The sequence below is a fragment of the Corvus hawaiiensis genome, chromosome 2, assembly GCF_020740725.1.
Source record: "Corvus hawaiiensis isolate bCorHaw1 chromosome 2, bCorHaw1.pri.cur, whole genome shotgun sequence".
Taxonomy (NCBI): domain Eukaryota; kingdom Metazoa; phylum Chordata; class Aves; order Passeriformes; family Corvidae; genus Corvus; species Corvus hawaiiensis.
Genome location: NC_063214.1, coordinates 411,526 through 429,832, shown reverse-complemented (window position 1 = coordinate 429,832; position 18,307 = coordinate 411,526). Strand labels below are relative to the sequence as shown.

The following is an 18,307-nucleotide window of genomic DNA, read 5'->3' as shown; positions in this document are numbered from 1 at the left end:
GTGAATGCCCTCTGGCAGCATCCCCCGGAGGCGGGGAAGCGGCGTCACCCACGTGTGCTCCAAGGGAAGTGTTCATGATGCACAACCACTCGCTCAGGACACGGGCTCCAGCAACCCAGAGTGCTACGGACATTCCAGTCTCAGTTCAACCCTGTATTTTTCCCAGAGAATCACCACAAGCAGGAAATGCTATAGATTTGCACCAGATGTATGGTTGCCACGGGAAACGGAACTCTCAAAACTCCCTCTTATTTTTTAATTCACATAAAACCTCCCTCAGAAATTGCTCCTTCAGGGGCCTTATCCTTGCTCTAGGCCACCTTTTTACAGGACCTAAGGGTTTGGAATTTTTGGTACTTTGTTACATTTTGCTGAGAAGTTTATTACGTTTTCTCTACATAGTTTGGGTTGCTGTTAACCTGCATCACACAGCAGTTATTTCATCTGGCCTTTAAACTGGCAGATGAGGAGCCAATCAAGATGCTCTTTCTCTTCTTTCCTCCAGGCTTTACTGTGATACTCCAAATAACAAAATAATGATGTCACCATCTGATGTGACGGGGTCAAATTATGATTTTTTTGCTGTCAAACACCCCATTCAGCTGCACTGGCGGGTGGATTTTCTCACCTACTGGCGAGATTTAAGAAAATAAAGGAGTTGAAAAGAAGTATGTGGGAGAAAACACAACAAAAACGTTTCCCTGGCTTCTTGATGTGAATGAGCACAGCAGTAACTGATACTTGGGTATTTCTATCATATTTGTGAAAGAAAAGGACCACAGAGAACACTCTCAAGGCTGTGACTTGTATAAGATTACTGACCTCTTTCTGCAGGAACCACACGAATTCTTGTGTTAATCCTTGAAATCCCCACCTCTCCGGGGTGTCCCTGAGCATGACAGCTTTGTCAGCTGAGTTCTGCCCAACTGGGGCAGCCCAGGGGACCTCCAACGGTGTGCTGACACGGATTACTAATGCCATCAGTCTCCGAAATTGCTTCGGGTTATTTCACTACACCTATGAAGAAACCTGACGGATCTGGCTCTCATCCATCTGTTTGTCCCACATTCGTGTAGGGACATGAAGAAGGATGGATCTTGGAACTTACTTCGAGGGAGGAAAGAATAAACCTGATAAAAACATCAGGGCGAGTTTGGAGATCAGACTAAAAGTAAGAGAAAGCCCTGCATGAGAGGGCCCTGAGGGGTGAGAAGGGTGGTAAGGGAAGTAAAATGAGATACTACCATTTAAAAAAAGTTTACAAACCTCTTTAAATCAAACAAGGGCCGCCTCGAGAGCACTGGAATCTCTCCTCCTGATGGAGCAAGGCTCAGGCTGCTGCTGTTGTGCCACAAGCACAGACCCGTTTGCTCACAAGTTACTGAGTCTCTTCTATCCAGGCACATCAGGACTGAAACTCCAAGGAGTTTATCTCACATTGCCAAGGTGCCTCCTAGATAGGAAGCTCCGGCTGGCTCTCCTCCCAGCGTCTTTCCAGGGTTACACTACAAATCCCAGTGTGTCTCTCAGACAAACAAGTCTCCATGTATTTATGTGGATCAAGTTTTTTTCACCGGATTCTGTGTTCTCAAACAAACAAATCTCAGCTTCAGTAATGCCACCTGAGCCGTGACTCAAGTGTTTTGTATGAGTCTGATGTGTGAAAAAACCACAACCCCTCTGCATCCTCCCCTGGCCTTAACACGGTCCAAAACAAGTAACTTAAAACCACCTGGGCTTTAAGTCAATTATATCTCGGTTCTAGACAGAGATTAATCAAAAACCCCGTGGGCAGCAGGGGAGGGGGGATTCTGCCCCTCTGCCCCTCTCAGGTGAGACCCCACCTGCAGAGCTGCCCCAGCCCCGGGGCCAACAGCAGGAGGACCTGAAGCTGCTGAAGCCAGGCCAGAGGGGGAATGGCTTAAAACTAAGAGAGAGTAGGTTTAGACTGGATATCAGGAAGGAGTTGTTCCCTGTGAAGGTGGTGAGGCCCTGGCACAGGGTGCCCAGAGCAGCTGTGGCTGCCCCTGGATCCCTGGCAGTGTCCAAGGCCAGGCTGGACATTAGGGCTTGGAGCAGCGGGAGGTGGGACAGTGGGAGGTGTCCCTGCCCATGGCAGGGGTGGGACTGGATGAGCTTTAAGGTTCCTTCCAACTCACACCCTTCCGTGATTACCTGAAATCTCAGGTACTCTAAAATCTTTCTATGATTCTGATTTCAGTTCAAAACACCCTCAGGGCAGAGCAGCTCTATTGAAACGCAGAGCTATTCAGGGGCAACCTCACAAGCGCATTCCAGTTTCGGATGAGAGCTCAGCATCGGACCCAGCGCGGCTGGAACTGCCACAGGGAGGGCACCGGCGGTGCGACGGGAAGGGGTGCGGGCAGGGAAACAGCGCTGCTGCTCGTCGTGCCGGGACAGCCGACATGGAGCCGCTGGCGCCCGGTGGTCCCGGGGACAAAGCTGTGAGCGATGCCGCGAGCGGCAGCTCCCGCTCCCGCTCCCTCTCAATCCGTCCCGCTCCCGGTCCCTCACCTCTCCCCTCCCGCCACCAGGGGGCGCCGCGCGCCGCCGCTCGGCCGCGCCGCCCCCGCCTCCCCCCGCCGCGATTGGCCGGGCCGCGCGCGCCGCCGGCCGCCTGCCCTATATAAGAGGAGCGGGGGCGGGGCGTGCCCGCAGTCCGCGGGTGCTGCGGGGCGGGCGGGGACAAGATGGCGACGGTGCGGGCCGTGTGCGTGATGCGGGGCGAGGGGGCTGTGGAGGGCGTCATCCACTTCGAGCAGCAGGTGAGGGCACGATCGCGGCGCCGAGACCCACCGCCGGCGGGTGCGAAGCCCCCCGGGTCTCCCTCTTCATCCTTCTCCCCGTGGCCGGTGCGGCGGGAGGAACCGGGGCGGGCTCAGCTCGAGGGCGCTGCGGATCTAAATGGCCGCGGCCCTCTGGAGCTGCGCCGTCTCTCGTAGTCGCCTAAGGAGCCGCGGCGTCACTCGCACTCCCCCGTGAAAGTACGGGATCTTTCTGGAAGGCGCCGCCAGATAACGGGTACTCCTTGCGCTTAGTGATAAAACAGGGGAAGGAGTGTGTTTGAGGGGCTTAAACGAACACAAACATTCTGGACGATGTTGTGGGCTTGTGGCGCGGCCTCCAGTGCTTTCTGTCACCTTCGTTTGACACGGAGCCATGTAATGCCAAAGTGCTTGTGGTGATAAATTCTCTCCTTTGAAGGGTACTGGACCGGTGAAAGTCACTGGGAAAATCACTGGATTGGCCGATGGGGAGCACGGCTTCCACGTCCATGAGTTCGGTGACAACACCAATGGTAAGATGTCCCTCCAGGCCCTCGGGTCACGGCTGAGAAGTGGCTGCTCAGCTCCAAAGAGCTGCTCGTGGTGATGCAGCAGCAGCTTGGGTCTCACGGCTGCAAATCTGTGTGAGGAGATTGAGACATTTCCCGAGGAATTGCTCCCTGGATAGTACTCTGAGCATGTTGAGGCTGGTGGTCAAGCACTTACCTGAACGCTTGGATAACCCAGCGTTATGAAATAAAGCTGCTGGCTGAGCGTGGGACTTGTAAGTCTGTAGTAGGTGATTTATCTCCGGGGGATTAGCAGGGCACGGAACAGGAGAGGAGCTGTTTGCTGCTGCCGGCAGCGGTGTGGGAGCAGCAGGTTGATCCTGGGATCCTGCTTTGATGCTGTGCTGTGTTCCAGGGTGCACCAGTGCTGGCCCCCACTTCAACCCGGAGCGGAAGCAGCACGGGGGGCCCAGCGATGCCGAGAGGTGAGTCCAGGGCACGGACACTGCTGAGGGCTTGGGATGTGCCAGAAAAACCCCGGTAATTCCTGCAGGGTTCCCGAGGTCACTTAGCCACACTTCAGTAACTCCAGCAGTTTGTTTCTCTGAGAGTGTGGTGTGAAGTATCCTCCTGGGCATGCTCCTGGCTTTGTCATGGCTTGGGAGGAGGGGACAGCGAGGGCCTGATGCTCATGCTGGATATCTCTGCTTCAGTGGGATGTGAGACTGGGCTCTTCCATGGGAGCAGTTCTCACAGCCCAGTTCCCTTGGGTGGGTGCCAGAGGAAGTCCTGTGGCTCTGCGTGCTGAGTGTGGGGAGTGGAGCTGGGAGCAGGGCTCAGGGAGCCTGGCCTTGCACAGGGACCAGCCTGGCATCGGGATCAGCCGTGGAATGCCCACGTTGGTGTCCGTGAGTGCTCCTCGTGAGGCTGACAAATCCCACCTGAGCCACAGGCCGGGCAGAGCTGGCTGCGGGCCAGCTCCTGCATGACACAGCATGAAATGTGTGTCGGGGCCCTGGCAGCCACTGCTCGGGGCTAAAGGTTGGGAGTGCATGGACATTGTGGCTGCTGGAGGCTTGGCAGATCCTGCACCTGCTGCATCGTGCCTGCTCGGGTGGCTGTGGGCAGGGGAATTGCTTAGGGGGGGGTGCAAGAAGTGGATGCTGCTTTTATCGGTATATAGAAACAATTAGAGTGAAGCTTCCTAGAAGCGGAAATCAAGCAAATTCCTTAAGGGAAAGCTGCCATTAACCCAGTTTTATAGGACTTGGTTAAAAATAAGGAATTCGTGCTGTGTAAGAAGCCAGTGGTCAGCCCTGGGCTGGCTGGGCTGGTCAGCCAGCAGGGATGTGTCGATGTTCCAGGTTCTGGATCTGGATAGAGGAGCCTGACAGAACTGGATCAGCTGCATTTTGAGGGAATGCTGTGCTTGGGGCAGGTGTGCAGGAGACACAACACACTGGAATGTCCAGAAGTCCTGTGAAAACTCCACTGCTGGAGGCTCAGTTCTCCAGGGAAGCCTTAGCAGAGATGTAGCTCTGATAGAAGCTGTGTGGGAGAGCCAGATGCCAAGTGATGGGGCAATGCCAAACCAGAATAATCATCCCTGGTACTGGCTGGAACTGAGCAGTTCCTGCATTGCCTTTGACCTGCTGCCTGACAAACTGCTTTTCCTAATCCTCCTTAAACCAAAAGCTTGCAGCTGCCTGGGGAATAGCGGAGCTGTCATGGACAGCAAAAGCTCTGGGAACAGTAGCAGTGTTCCACCAGAAAGGTTGTTCCACTGGATTTGGGAGCCTTTGTTATGTTGTAACATGAAGTCCCAGCATTCCCTTGGAAGAGCTTTCAGTCCGGGCCACTCTTGTGAATTTCCTGTGTTTTTATGCAGGCACGTGGGAGACCTGGGCAATGTGACTGCCAAAGGAGGCGTGGCCGAAGTGGAGATCCAGGATCCCGTCATTTCCCTCTCTGGACCACACTGCATCATTGGCCGTACCATGGTGGTGAGTGGCCTTGGGAAACTCCAGAGCAGGGAGAGGGGATTTGCTGTTGCTGGGGATGCACAGAGATCCCTCTGTGTCTTAGTGTGGCACTTCACTGCCGTGAGCCCCAAGTCCCTGCCAGCCCTCTCTGACTCTGCCCCTGCCAGCTGTGGGTGCCTGCATGGCCCTGGAGCTGCTGGAGGCAGCTCATCTCTCAGAGAGGTCCAGTTGGAAGTTTTTAGCATGGATATCAGTTGGGCATTGTGTAATTAGTCTGGTGCTGCTGCTGCTACCAGGGGCAGAGATGACAGGATCCAGAGCAGTATCACTGAAGCTCCCTTCAATTCTCTTCCAGGTGCATGAGAAGCGGGATGACCTGGGCAGAGGGGGAGATAACGAGAGCAAGTTAACTGGAAACGCAGGGCCCCGCTTGGCCTGTGGAGTGATTGGGATTGCCAAGAGCTAAGTGTGGTACCTGCAGTGCTCTTCCATTGCTGCTCTTGCCCTTCCTCGTGCAAGCTCAAGATTGTCATTAATCTCCTGCTCCTCTGCATCCCGAGCAGCACTGACACGCTGGAGACTTGACAGAGTTTTGTATGATGTACATTCAATTAAAGTGTCCCTGACGGAATGGCTCTGTGGTCTCTGCTCACGCTCCTGCTGTCACCATTCCGTGTCACTCCCTGCTGTCGGAGGGAAGATGTGAGTAGTGCTCCTGTCCCAGACCCCGGATGAGTCCCATGCGCTCTGGCAAAGAGCAGCAGCCCCCAGGTGTGTCAGGGCTTCATCCTGGGGAAGGTGCAGCATCTGTAGGCTTCAAACTTGTGTAATAAATGTTCTGGGCAGATAACTCCTGGTTCTGGCTGTCTGTGACTAGGGAATCACCCCAAACCTGCCCCTGCTGGGAAAGGGTGCCTGGGCTTCAGCAGGGGGGTGGTTAAATTGCATCCAGCAAGTTGTTCCAGGCAGTATCCCAGGCGTGACCACTGGTGTGCCAGTGCCAGCCTCCATCCTGTTCTGGTGTGTCCTTTTGGAACAGATTTCAGGGTCTCTCTTAATGGAGAAAATGAGTCATTCTAATGAGGACATGTATCCATGTTCCTTTCTTCGGTACTTACGGATATTCACAAAAGTAGCAGGCTGTAGTTCTAGGTAGCCCCATTCAACCGAGGCACATCACTAAGGGAACTAGGCAGTAGAGCAGGAATACTGTAAAGATACTTTGAACTTACGTTCCCTGCTGCTGCCAGACCTCTGTGTGAGTCTTCACCGCCCTGTGCCTCTTCCAGCGGGCTGCCACTGCTGCAGAAGGTGGTAAGGAATTGTTCCGCAGTTTTCCAGGCTCTGCTTTCAAATCCCTACTGAGGCAGAGAATAGGGGTGGGAGTTGTGTGAACAGAGCAGCCTTGTGTCTCTCATTCTTGTCTCCAGCTCTTCAAGGAGGTGCTCTCAGTGAAATAAACCCACCTTACAGAGCTGGAGCAGCTTTTCCCGAGGCTCAAACCTCAATCTGTGGGACAAGGGGATGTCCCCTGGGCCTGGCAGGAAACAACCAGTGAGGACACAAGTTTTAACACATGGAAGTTGAGTTCACTACAATCTGTAAACAGGTTCTTTCTTTATTCTGCTATTGCAAGAACATAAAAATAGATGTCCTCTCCCCAGTCCAGAGCTCCACAGTGGCTCTCCCACCCCGAGACAATTCCCTCTGCCGCAGGGCAGCTGTGAAAAAGGACTGATGTAAGGAAACAGCTGCCCTTCCCTTGGGGAAAAATCCCCAACTTTAAAGATAGAACACACCTACAGCAAGGAGAAAAAAAAAAAACCACTGAATATGCACAGGATTCGTACAAGTCTGCCCCTGTGCTGCTGCAGCTAAGGGGGCTCTGAGCCACGGCCGAGCTGTGTGTGGCGGGCAGGACTTCCAAAACTGTCCCTGCCCTGGGGATTGGCCACGGAGAAACTGCACCTGCCCTCGTCACAGGTGGCAGGACACGGAAGTGGCTCTGGAGAGGAGGTGGCACAATGCTAGGAACACCAGGAGCTGCCCTCTTGTCCCCAGCCCAGCGGGGCACAACCTACCTCTGGCAGGTGAGGAGGGGCCAGTGTTCCTGCAGGAGCAGCCCCATCTCCATGGAGGAAGGGCCAAGTCCTTGTCCTTGTCCCAGCCTCGCCTCGAGAGCCAGGCTGGAAGTGTGGTGTCTCCGAGGTCTCACTTCCCAGCGAGTACAAAAGCAGTGGAGCGGGTGCTGTCCAGCCCAGCAACACTTGGTAACATCAGAGCAGACGGTCATTGCCTGAAGGGGTCACTTTGTAAAAAAAAAGGCAAATTAAGGGCAACGGGAACCACGGAACCAGGGGCAGGGGGGAGGGAAAAAAAATTAAGCAAAGAATGGATTGCATTGCAAACACTGAAACAGTTAACTCTGCAATTAACATCTTAAAACTAACTTTTACCCGGGGTGGTCAAGTAGCTCATTAAAATGCAGCAATCTAAAACTCCAGAGGACTGTTACAAATAAAAATTCACTTCTGTGAATCGCTACACAAACAGATAGATTTCCTTTAACAAACAGAACCAAACCAGTCTAATTTAGACTCCAGTACAGCGTTAACAGTTCCAACTTTAGGCTGTTGAACACTCCTTTTCCACTTCAGTGCAGCGTAGGAAGAATAGCACACGTTAAAAGTTTGTTACGAAAATAGAGTTTATTAAAAACACATCCCTATTGTTTTGAGGAGCTTTCACCGTTACCTTTTCTTAAATTAAAAAAAAAATAGAAAGCACTTCTACTTCTGATTCGTAAACTTTTTAAAGTCAAAACTTTAAAAAAGTTACAGCAAAAATGGGTAATATTTTAATCATCTCTTCAGTATTTTATGTTATGTTGTGGCTATTTTAAATAGAAGGGAAGCAATCAAATTGCTCACAGTGCCCCGGCGTCGGGGGCGCAGGGGCGGAAGCGGATTTACAGCACTGTACAACTAAAGCTCGACACTCCAAGCCGGGCTGCAGCCCTAGCGCGGCGCCTCCACCACGGAGCCCGTGTCCTTGTCCGCCTGTTCCAGGGATGAGGTAGCCTCGGGTGCTGACTCCGGTGCAGGTTTCACACCTGCGGGTTCAGCGTCTCCTGCAGCGAGTTCTGAAACAAGTTCCGCGCCCTCCGCTTTGCTGCTGTGGGGCTCGTGGTTTTTGTCGCTTTCTGCCCTGTCTGTCACCTCTGGCTTTTCCTTGCCGCGGGTTTCTTCCTTGTCTCTACGAGACTCCCGATCCCTGGAATCCCTCTCCCTGTCTCGGTGGCCGCTGGAGCGCCTGTTCCTGTCCTCCGAGTCCCTGTGCCTGTCGCGCTCGGGGCTGCGGCGTCCCCAGTCTCGCCTGTCGCGGCTGCCCAGCCGCTCGTGCTCCCGGTCGTCGCGGCTGCTGTAGCGCTCCCGGTCATTCTCTACCCGGTTCCCGAAGGATCTCCTCCCGAACCGCTCCTGGTCTCTGTTGGGCGTGAACTGCCTGTCGTTCCTGAACTGCCGCCCGTCCCTGTTCTCCTCAGGGCCGCTGGGCCCGCCGCTGCCCGGGCCACCCCCGGGCCGCACGAAGTGGCCGGGAGGAGGGAAGGGGGTTTTCATTCCGTGCGGGGGAGGCATTCCAAAGCCGCCGGGGCCCGGCGGGGGCCCTCTGTGCATCATGTGCGGGGGCATGTGGCGCGGGGGCATCATCGGGAAGCGCGGCAGCGGCGGCGGCGGCATCCCAGGAGGGCGCTGCAGCGGGATCAGCCCGGGCCGGGCGCCCAGCAGCCCCGTGGACGGAGTCTGCAGCCCCACCACGGGCGCGGGCGGCGGCGGGGCCACGCCCTGGGTGCCTGCAAGGAATACACAAGGGACAGTCAGAAGCTGGCAGGAGGGAACACGCGTAACTTCAAACCCAACCTGCACTGAGCCCGGGAAAACAGCACCCTGGAGCTTGGAGTGGAGCTTCCTGTGCTCTCCACGCACTGCCCCGGCAGCAGCAGCCGCAAACACCCCTTTGTGTGCTGCTGGCAGCAATGACCGTGCCCAGGGCAGCAACTCATCCCTGATCCCAGAGGCTTCCTTCGCAGAGAGCCTTTGCCCTTGTGCAGGTCAGGGCACCCCCTCAGCCCTCTGCAGCTGTTTTGCTTCCAGGCAAAAATACCTCGCCCCCTCCTGCCAGATTGAAGCATTTCCCTCTGCTACAAACAGCAGCTGAACACCCCAGAGCCGCAGGGCATCAGCAAGAGGCTCACGCACAGAGGCAGCAGAGAGGAGGCTGGAATACGGCTGGAGCACAGCTCCATTTGCCATCCCAAAGAAAAGGGACACAACAAAGATTCATTTCATTAGAATAAACCTCGCCATGTAAACTAAAAGGAAACACAACAGGTCATTCCTGGATTCTATTTTTTTTAGTAGTGTCTCATCCTTTATAGCACATATCCAAGCACCAACTACTTTCCAGTTTTATTCCCACACTCTTCATAGGAGGAAAAAACTCCCTCTCCACCACACTGTCAGATAAAGCTCAACCCGAAGCTCCCAGACACCAACACGAGCCAGAAGGAAGGAGGAATTCTGAGCTCCAGCTCAGGCCTTCCCACCCCTGGGCAGGTGCCTCCTCAGTCTGAACCAGGAACACTGTCCGGTGTTCCTAGAGCCCTCACACTGCTCCCATCTGCTCCTGCTCACCAGCACCTCCTGCCCTGGAAACACAGCCCCTGCCTGGGTAAAACCAGAATGGGAAACACTGTGGAAATTCACGCTGGAATTAGTGCCACCAGTGAAAACTGCACGTGGGTGCAGCTTTATGAGCAGCCACACCATTTCCCCCTCAGCTGCCGTGGTGTCCCTCTCTCCCTCCCTCCTCCGGCTTCGGCATTTGTCCCCCAGACAGAGCCGAGCCTTCTGTGCTGCCTGCTCGCCGCCCCACTGACTTTTAGGGACATCTTTGACAGAAACCTTTTCACCTGAGTGCTCTTTAAATAAATTCATATTGGAAGGAAATGGTGTTTTGCCAGCGAGAAGACTTGTGTGGCATCTTCCAGTCTGTGCTATCCTCTCCCCTTCCCCCTCCAAGCAGTCAGACACAGCTCCATGGGTCACACTCTTGGAGAGAAATGGTCCAGTACCAACAGCAAGTCTTCCCCCTTCCTGCCTCTGAAATGTAGAGCCTTTCCCCCTCCTGGTCAATAACCAGGTCTGTCATGAGCCAGTTTAAACTCACCCTATGACAGAAGTACAGATTTTACAACACAAGACACATAGTTAATGATGTCTCCCAGGATTTTGAGGTTTGGGGACATTCTTGTAGCTACAAACACCTTTTAATTTTCCTCAGAAGATTAAAACAAGACAGAATTGAGTAACTGAGAACTACAGAGCTGAAGAAGTTAAGCCTATGCTTCTGCTTAGAAGCAGCAGAGCAGATGTGGGTTTCAAGAGCATGAACATGAGGTTTGTGAGAGAAGTTTCACATTTACTAAGTACAAGTCATTTAATTTCTCAGCCTTATTTCTACTCAAACTGCAGCACTGAAGCGACATAATGGTACCTGGAACTCTTTCATTCTGAACTGCATCGGCCAGAGAGCTGCACACTCTTTATTTAAATTTAAATATCAACCTCCTTCAATGCTGAGGCTAAAGCAACTGTAGAAGAACTACTGGAGTTTCCTCACTCTGCTGACAAATCAGGCACCAATTAAAAACTTACAGAGCTGTCCAGAAACACATCCCAGTTTACTGAAAATGCCCAGGGAAATTCATGGTACAGACACACCATGTCTGGGGCAAATTAAAGCCCTCTGTTGGTTTAGGAAGTACCTGACTTTGGAGTAACTGGGTAAGAACTCCCTGAGCTCCAGGAGAAAGCCTGAGGTGATTTCCTGACCCAGCTTCTCCAACTGGAGCCGGTTCCCTCACTCCTGACACCTGCTCCTCTGTCCCAATGTGTAAAACCACACCTTGCCTTCACAACAGATTTTACTGGTTTCGGAGGAGCAACCATCACACGCCAAAGTGTCCCAAATTTCATCTCTTGACTCCTACGACACAGCCCAAGTGCTCTGGCTGGCCTCAAGTCTCTTCTGTCCAGAGAGGGCACAGGAGTCGTCCTTACTGCTTTGATAAATTAGGTATGAAGCCAGATTTCCATGTCACTGTGATCCAGAGCTGATCATCATCTCTCCCAGCTGGACAAAGCCCACATTCCCTTGGAATAATTCCCATGTCACCAGTGCTGACACACCTGATTTACTTTTACACAAACTCTGCTCAGTAAGCAGTTACAGTAACTCACAACCCCTTACGTCACTTCCCAGCAGGTGAAGCTCTGTGGTTTCTGTCTGTCCCAGCACACAAACCTCACGGAAACACACAGAACAAGCCAAAAGCTCATGGATCCAGCACAACAGCATAAGGTTTTCACTCCAGTTTGAAGCTGCTGCTCTACAACATTCTGCATGTTCTCCAGCGGGGAATGTGGCATCCTACAGCTAGAACGTTAAATACTGCCAGGGAATTCTTGAGAGAGGGACCATGTTTTAAGTCTGGTGGATTTTTGCTGGAGTTTGATACAGGATCTTTCAGACCAGGTCAAGACTAAAGAAAGAAGCCTAAACGAAAGGGCCTAAGTATGGAGTCACAGCTGAAATAACTTGCCAAAAACCCCAGCATTTTGTGACAGTCACAGTCTGAGGGGCTCAGAGAATGCTGCATTTGTGTTTTATGATTTAATGCAGACTACAGAAATCACTTCAGAACAAACCGCCAGGGGAGCAAAGAAGAATAACTGAGCGTGCAGTACCGGGAAGTGAATGCCAAGTTCAATGGGAACTCCAGAATAACTAAGCTTTGGTTACCTGTTATGATCCTTGTAAGAATTTGGCTAAAAAGAGCACTAGGATCAGGACCTACAACTGCTATAGGGTGTATTTCATCAGGATAATACATCACAGAATCTGAATATTACAAATACAGCATCTGCAGTTTATTATTGGCCTGAGTTACAGCATTTGCTCAGTGCTGGGAACACACTGGCCAATCCCAAAGGATTTAAAGGCTGTCATTTCTTGCAGCGGGCACACGTCAAAGGAGCCTACAAATACCTGCTCTGCAGATCATTTTAAATTCCCTGGGCACACACTCATTGAGCCATCACAGCCTGGACTGTCCTGTTCCCATGAACAACAAGGTGTAACAGCAGAGAGTGAGGTCAAGGGCACAACTAAATCACAACAGCCTGAGGGTGGGCTTTAGAAAAAAAGCCCAAAAATCCAGACCCAATGTCCAAGAGGCATCACTCCTCTGAAGCACAACCACGTCCTGGTTGGAAAGGATGAAGGAATTACAGTGGAGCCACAAAGGAAATCAGTGGAGTTGAGACAGTACTTATGAAAGGGTATGAAATGTTACAATAATCCGTTCAGAATTACTTTGTAACACGTCTTCCACAGAAAAGCTGAACCCAGAGAGAGAAGCAGCATTTTTTGAAGTTACAGAAGTTATCAAAGAGCTCCTGTGTTCTGCAGGGATTGCAGGAAGTGTTCCCAGGCCAGAAGAAGTTTGGATCTCTCCCACAACCTCGTCCCAGCAATTTTCATCCCTTGAGTCCAGCCTGCTGCAGGAGCTCTCCCATCCTGCCCAAGTACCCGGAGCACATTTCCTCATCCTTCCCAGGACACTCTCTGGCCTCCCACACGCACAGCTACACCCAGTGCATGAGTGACTCAAAGTGCTTTTGAGAAGTTTAATTTGTGCTAACCTGCTGAAAGCCACAACAACTGATATTAACCTTTTAATTGCATTAATCTTTAATCGCATAAAATATTATAATCTGTGTCTTCTGCTTTTCCTGTCTCTTTTATCAGATTGAACAGTGCCCTGCAACTCCAGAATGTTCAGGACGGGTTTTACATAGCTCTTTAATTATAAATAACTTCTTGAAATTAGACACTCCCCAACATCAGATGCTACTGCTTAGGCAAACACACGGATCTCAGCCATTACTCCAGGACTGCTCTGTGAGCTCAAAACCCCTGCCCTCACTGACAGAAGTCACTCTGACCACATGGAGAACTTTATCTGCCTCAAATCCTCAGTGAACGAGTTAACAAAAGCAAAGGGTAGTTCTTGATTTCCAACTTTCTCACATTCAGCTTCCTTGTATTTTTAAGAATACAAGGCAGCTGCTGGCCAAGGAACTGATCTGGGTGTCTAACTTAGTTCAGTCTTCATTTTCTAAAACCTTTTCGTTATGTGTGCAGACACACAGCAAAGGGCAGAGGAACCTCATACATTCCAAAGGCCTGGAATATGAAGTTCAGGTTATGCTGTCCAAGACAGTCCTGTGAAACTCCAAAACTCTGGCAATACTGTGCTACCTTTACAGAAAGTGTCGTTCAGCGGGAAGGTGTGAATTTCTGCAACTCCTAACAAAATTCCCTGGCTCCATGGTGTCAACACAGAGTTTCTTAAGCTTTTCTCTGTTTTGAAAAGGGTCTCTGTCAAGTTTTCAACATGAAGGATACATAAATCATTAGTCATGGATGGAAAATTCAGCCCTCACATCCAATAGAGCAGTGACCTCTCAGGGAGACAAATCTTTGGTTTTCTTCCGTGATCACTGTAAAGTTCTGGGCAGAACCCCACTAACACAAAATTAGCTTTTTCATTCATTTCTTACGCTCTCATTTAGAGACCTAAAATCCCATAAATGCAGTAATCTCACTAAAATTTGTAGGTAACAAGTGTCTTTGAGTAAATTCTTGACACTGGCCCATCCAAAGCCATCATAAAATAAGCATTTAGCAGAGCTCTGGGGCAGTTCACACTCCCTGTCAAAATCTGACCAAGTCTGTGTCGTATTAGGAAAAGTAATTTATACAACCTACCCCCAATTAACTTGGGTTTGCTAGTCAAAAAGCCATTTGCTAATATTTAAATAATATATTCTTACAAAGGTTTCAAAACCTGTCCTACCGCAGGGCTGAATAAAAGGGTTTGGTTTTCTATTTTATTAAAATGATTTATTTCTTACATAAAAAGAATGTACCCCATCCTCAGAGATTTCAAAAACACACAAAAATAGTTTCTCTGCATGTTAATTTTATATATGTAATAGTTGAGTCTAAAACCTGGTCACTATGTCATACAGATGTGCTGCTGTAAGTTCATTTTCTACACTATATAAACCTTCACTTGTTAAAAGTGGGACAGCATTTGAATTTGTAACTTACACATTATGGCTTTGTTTCTTCAGAAAACAGATCTTCAATAATAAAAATTATTGACTGCTCCTTCTCTGCAAAACTAAGCCTCTAAAACTGATTTCAAAGCCAACAGTAGGACAGAAATTTCAGCAAGTTGAGAAAAATGTGCTTCCCTTTGCCCTGGAGTGTAAGTCAGTAGCCAAGTCAAAATGGTATTTTAAATGTAGGGAACAATGAAGTGCAGAACTTACCCAAGAGGAACTTACCAAGGAGTGGAACAGCCTGGGTGACGGGAGCAGGGACATTGGTAGGTGCTACAGGAGGTGGAACAGTGCCATAGATTTTGGAAGTGTCGGTACTTTCAGCATTCCCTCTGCCTCCAGAAACTACTGTTGGGATGGGATTTCCTACGTTCGACTCCTTTGTAGTGTCCTCATTCCCACCAGTTGCTGTAGCTGAGGAACAAGGCAAGGACACATTGAACACCATCCAGCAATTCCTGCAGGATCCCTGCCTTCCACAGGGCCCAACACTTACAGTTTGGGATGTTCACTGCCGGAGTGTGCGGGACAGAGACCGGAGGAGTTATGGGAGGCGGTGGCCCGGGAGGAAGGAATCCTACAAAAAGCACAGGAGAGCCCTGAGTGCCCCCGTGGCCCAGCACCCCGTGCAGCTGGTGCAGCTCCGGGCCCAGCAGAGCCCGGGCTGGCGCAGCCCCACAAACCTGGAGGTAAATGCAGCGGGTTGAAGCCGGGCCGGAGGAACGGAGGCGGCGGTGGCGGCGGCACCCCGGGGGCAAATCCAGGAGGGGGGATTCCTAAAGGTGCTGTGAAAGCAGGGGGCTGGAGTGCACCAACCACGGGAGGCCCTGACGGATGGGGTGGAACCTAGGAAAAAGGAAGGGGAAAGATGGGTTACCCCAAGAGCGCCCAAATGATTCTCTGTCCTGCTGGGGACCTCTGCCTTTGTCCAGCTCCACCAGGACACCTCAGCGACCTCAAATTCCTCTGCAACAAGGGGGGGGGGGGGACTTGCACAAAAGATCTAATTAGCTCTCTCCCATCACTGAAAATACCAACACCAGTCCCGTCTGCCTTTGTAACTTCTTTGAAAGAGAAAAATTCTCCTCTGTGCTAAATGGGTACTAGTGCATGTCAGTAACTCACCTCCACATACCCCTCACACAGTGCCTGGGATTCATTTCCATCCACCAGCATGGATTTCCATACAGGATCCACTGGAATACTCACAACTTCAGGGCAATTAAAAACCTCTGCTCGTCTCTTTCTCACTACCTGAGTCTGCACATTAGAGTGACTCGTGTTTCCTTTTTCTTTAATTCTGATTTATATCAAGCTCCGAATTTAAATAAGCTCTGATTCAAGGGATTCTACTACTTTAATATTGACAAGAAACTATTGATACAAAAGTAGTGGAGCATCTGTCAATAAGAAAAGCTTTTAGAGGAAAATTAATTAGTAAAACAAATAATAAAAAAAAGCCAATCACAAAACCTGAAGATGCAATTCAGCCCTCTCTAACAAACATTCTACTGCAGGGATTTCTCTGTGACTGAGAGAACGGAGTTACCATTCATGGCATTTCCCTCCCTCCCTGAATTATTACTTTAAGTGAGATCTTGTTTATTTATGTGGAACAACTCTGACCTGTGGAGGAGGTACTGTTATTGGTGCAGGCATGGGAACAGGAATTGGGACAGGTAAAGCTTTGGGAATAGGTGACACTGGTTCATTGTGTGCAGCTTCTGCGCCTCCATTCTGAGCCACTTCATTCTCAGACTTCTTGGGAATTCCCTTCCACTCTGTCCAAAACAAGATCCCAACAGACATGGGTCAGACAAGCAGTGCTACGTGAAACATGCTTGGTCACACTTACAAAAATGACCTAATTGAAAATACTCAGATAATAAGCAGCACAGAGCTAAGATGCATCGATACAGATTTCTGACAATAAAAATTCCAAATTCATTTAAACACAGCAAAATCTGAAACAGCAAATAAAATTGTTCCTTTCCATAGTTGTTTAACAATCCTTTGCACTGACAGTGTTTACACATGCCCAGGACTCTGCTACATTATCTGTGACAAAAACTGTAAGGCTTTGTGGGACAAGCTTTCCAACAGGTGCATTCTATTGCTCTTGGGCACGAAGGCAGCAGCTTTTTCACTAATTTGAGAACTCATTTCTAAAAAACCCAACATCTTCAAGTCCAAAACAAAGGAAAGGAGAATACAACTATAAAGAATTGCAGCAAATAAGAGAAACATCAAATATAGCTTTAAATTTAATTTACAGAAGAAATCCAGCTCCTTTTGTCTGTCAGAACTTCCTGGGAAAAGCCAGCTAAGCACAAAGAGGGATCAGTGAGGGGGCACTTTGGGAAAGAGAAAAGCACTGAGAGGACTGGAACACACCGACATTATGTCCATCATGTGTTACACTTCCATTTAAAACACACACGTTGAACTGATTTTTGTGTGTTCAGCATGAAGAGATGCTACAATTAGAGCATATATACAAGAATCACCAGCTAACTGGGCAAACTGGACAGAAATGGCCAAACCCTGAAATGAAGGTCCAGTAACAGAACTGAACATGCAGTAACACTGTACCTGGACTAAGGGTCTCATTGTCCAACATTCCTCCTTCACAGAAGCTTTCAAGATCTTCAGGTTTGACTTTGTCCCATGGTATGTAAGTCACACCCAATTCTACATCCCAATACTGCTTGTAGTCTGGCTTTATTCCTTTATTCAGAGCCCAGGCAATCTTGGGGGATGTGAAAATAACAGTGGTCAGCAAAATGTTTCCATTTTAATGGATTTAATATTTCATTCGCACAAAACAGCATTTGAGGGTAAAAAGCAAAAAGCACAAGAGAAACAGCTACAAAACTCTGAACTTAATTAGTTCCTATTCCTTGGCTTGACTCTTGCACACCATTTGTAAAAATGTATAAAGCCAGCTTCCTCTGATGTTCCCCAGCTGCTACAGTTAATTCCATTTCCCTTTGGAGGACAGTGTCACACTAATATGACATTCCACAGAAGGAAGAAGTTTACTAACTGATGCATACTTCCTTATTTATTAGTACTCTTTTAGGGTTATCAGATGCAATGAAACTCTGTTATGAGACAAATAACTGGCAACAAGAAACACACAGTGCCAGTCCCCTGTAACGAGCAAAAGAACACCATTTCTGCTGATTAAACAGACAATTACTGGCAATCTTTCAAGGAAACTGATACAAGTTCCACTGAAAATCCCACTACAGACCAGGAACAGCAATTCTCAAAAACCGGTTCACTCCCGTATTTTTTCAGAATTTTACAGAATACCATCTCCAGAACATATACACGTCTGCAACCCCCCAAAGCCCAGCACAGACGAGACAGGATGACAGTAATTACAGCAGCTTTGGAAAGCCTGACATTTTCCAAGCAGTACCTTGATGGATTTCTGGTTGACTTTGAAGTTGCCTCGGCTCAGTTTCTGGAGGGCTCTGTTGGCATCTTGTCTGTGCACCATGACAATGTAGGCACATCCTCTGGGCGGTATCATCTGGGTGGGGTTTAAGGGAAAAAGCTCATTTTGCAAGTAACAAACCAGTGAACAACACACAAATGCTCAGTTACCGCAAAATGGGACATCAGCGGGTGTTCCAAAAGGGGCTATGGAAGTATGGAAGGGGATGTTGGTTTAAGAGGCTAAGAAAGCCCCTATCTTCTGGAAATACACATTTCTAGTGAACTAAAACTTCCACAACTTCTGAAAACTTCCACAACTCTAAAATACA

The 18,307-nt window shown here is 49.8% G+C and overlaps 2 protein-coding genes across 3 annotated transcripts in view; one reads left to right on the top strand and one right to left on the bottom strand.

The window, feature by feature from the left end:
- Positions 1-2,657: 2,657 nt before the first annotated feature.
- On the top strand, positions 2,658-6,127 carry SOD1 (superoxide dismutase 1). The gene is made up of 5 exons (XM_048293512.1): positions 2,658-2,786; positions 3,226-3,319; positions 3,711-3,780; positions 5,184-5,298; positions 5,633-6,127. The coding sequence occupies exons 1-5, from the start codon at positions 2,712-2,714 to the stop codon at positions 5,741-5,743; spliced, it is 465 nt and encodes a 154-aa protein (XP_048149469.1). The 5' UTR covers positions 2,658-2,711; the 3' UTR covers positions 5,744-6,127.
- Positions 6,128-7,966: 1,839 nt separating this feature from the next.
- SCAF4 (SR-related CTD associated factor 4) overlaps positions 7,967-18,307 on the bottom strand; it is a 30,978-nt gene continuing 20,637 nt past the window's right edge. For both annotated transcript variants that reach the window (XM_048293495.1, XM_048293497.1), the window contains 7 exons: positions 17,959-18,072; positions 17,124-17,280; positions 16,158-16,312; positions 15,215-15,377; positions 15,028-15,108; positions 14,757-14,945; positions 7,967-9,130 (listed from right to left, as the gene is read on the bottom strand). In XM_048293495.1, coding sequence (XP_048149452.1) covers positions 8,295-9,130; positions 14,757-14,945; positions 15,028-15,108; positions 15,215-15,377; positions 16,158-16,312; positions 17,124-17,280; positions 17,959-18,072 — 1,695 coding nt within the window. In that variant the 3' untranslated portion in view covers positions 7,967-8,294. The remainder of the gene's footprint in view (positions 9,131-14,756; positions 14,946-15,027; positions 15,109-15,214; positions 15,378-16,157; positions 16,313-17,123; positions 17,281-17,958; positions 18,073-18,307) is intronic.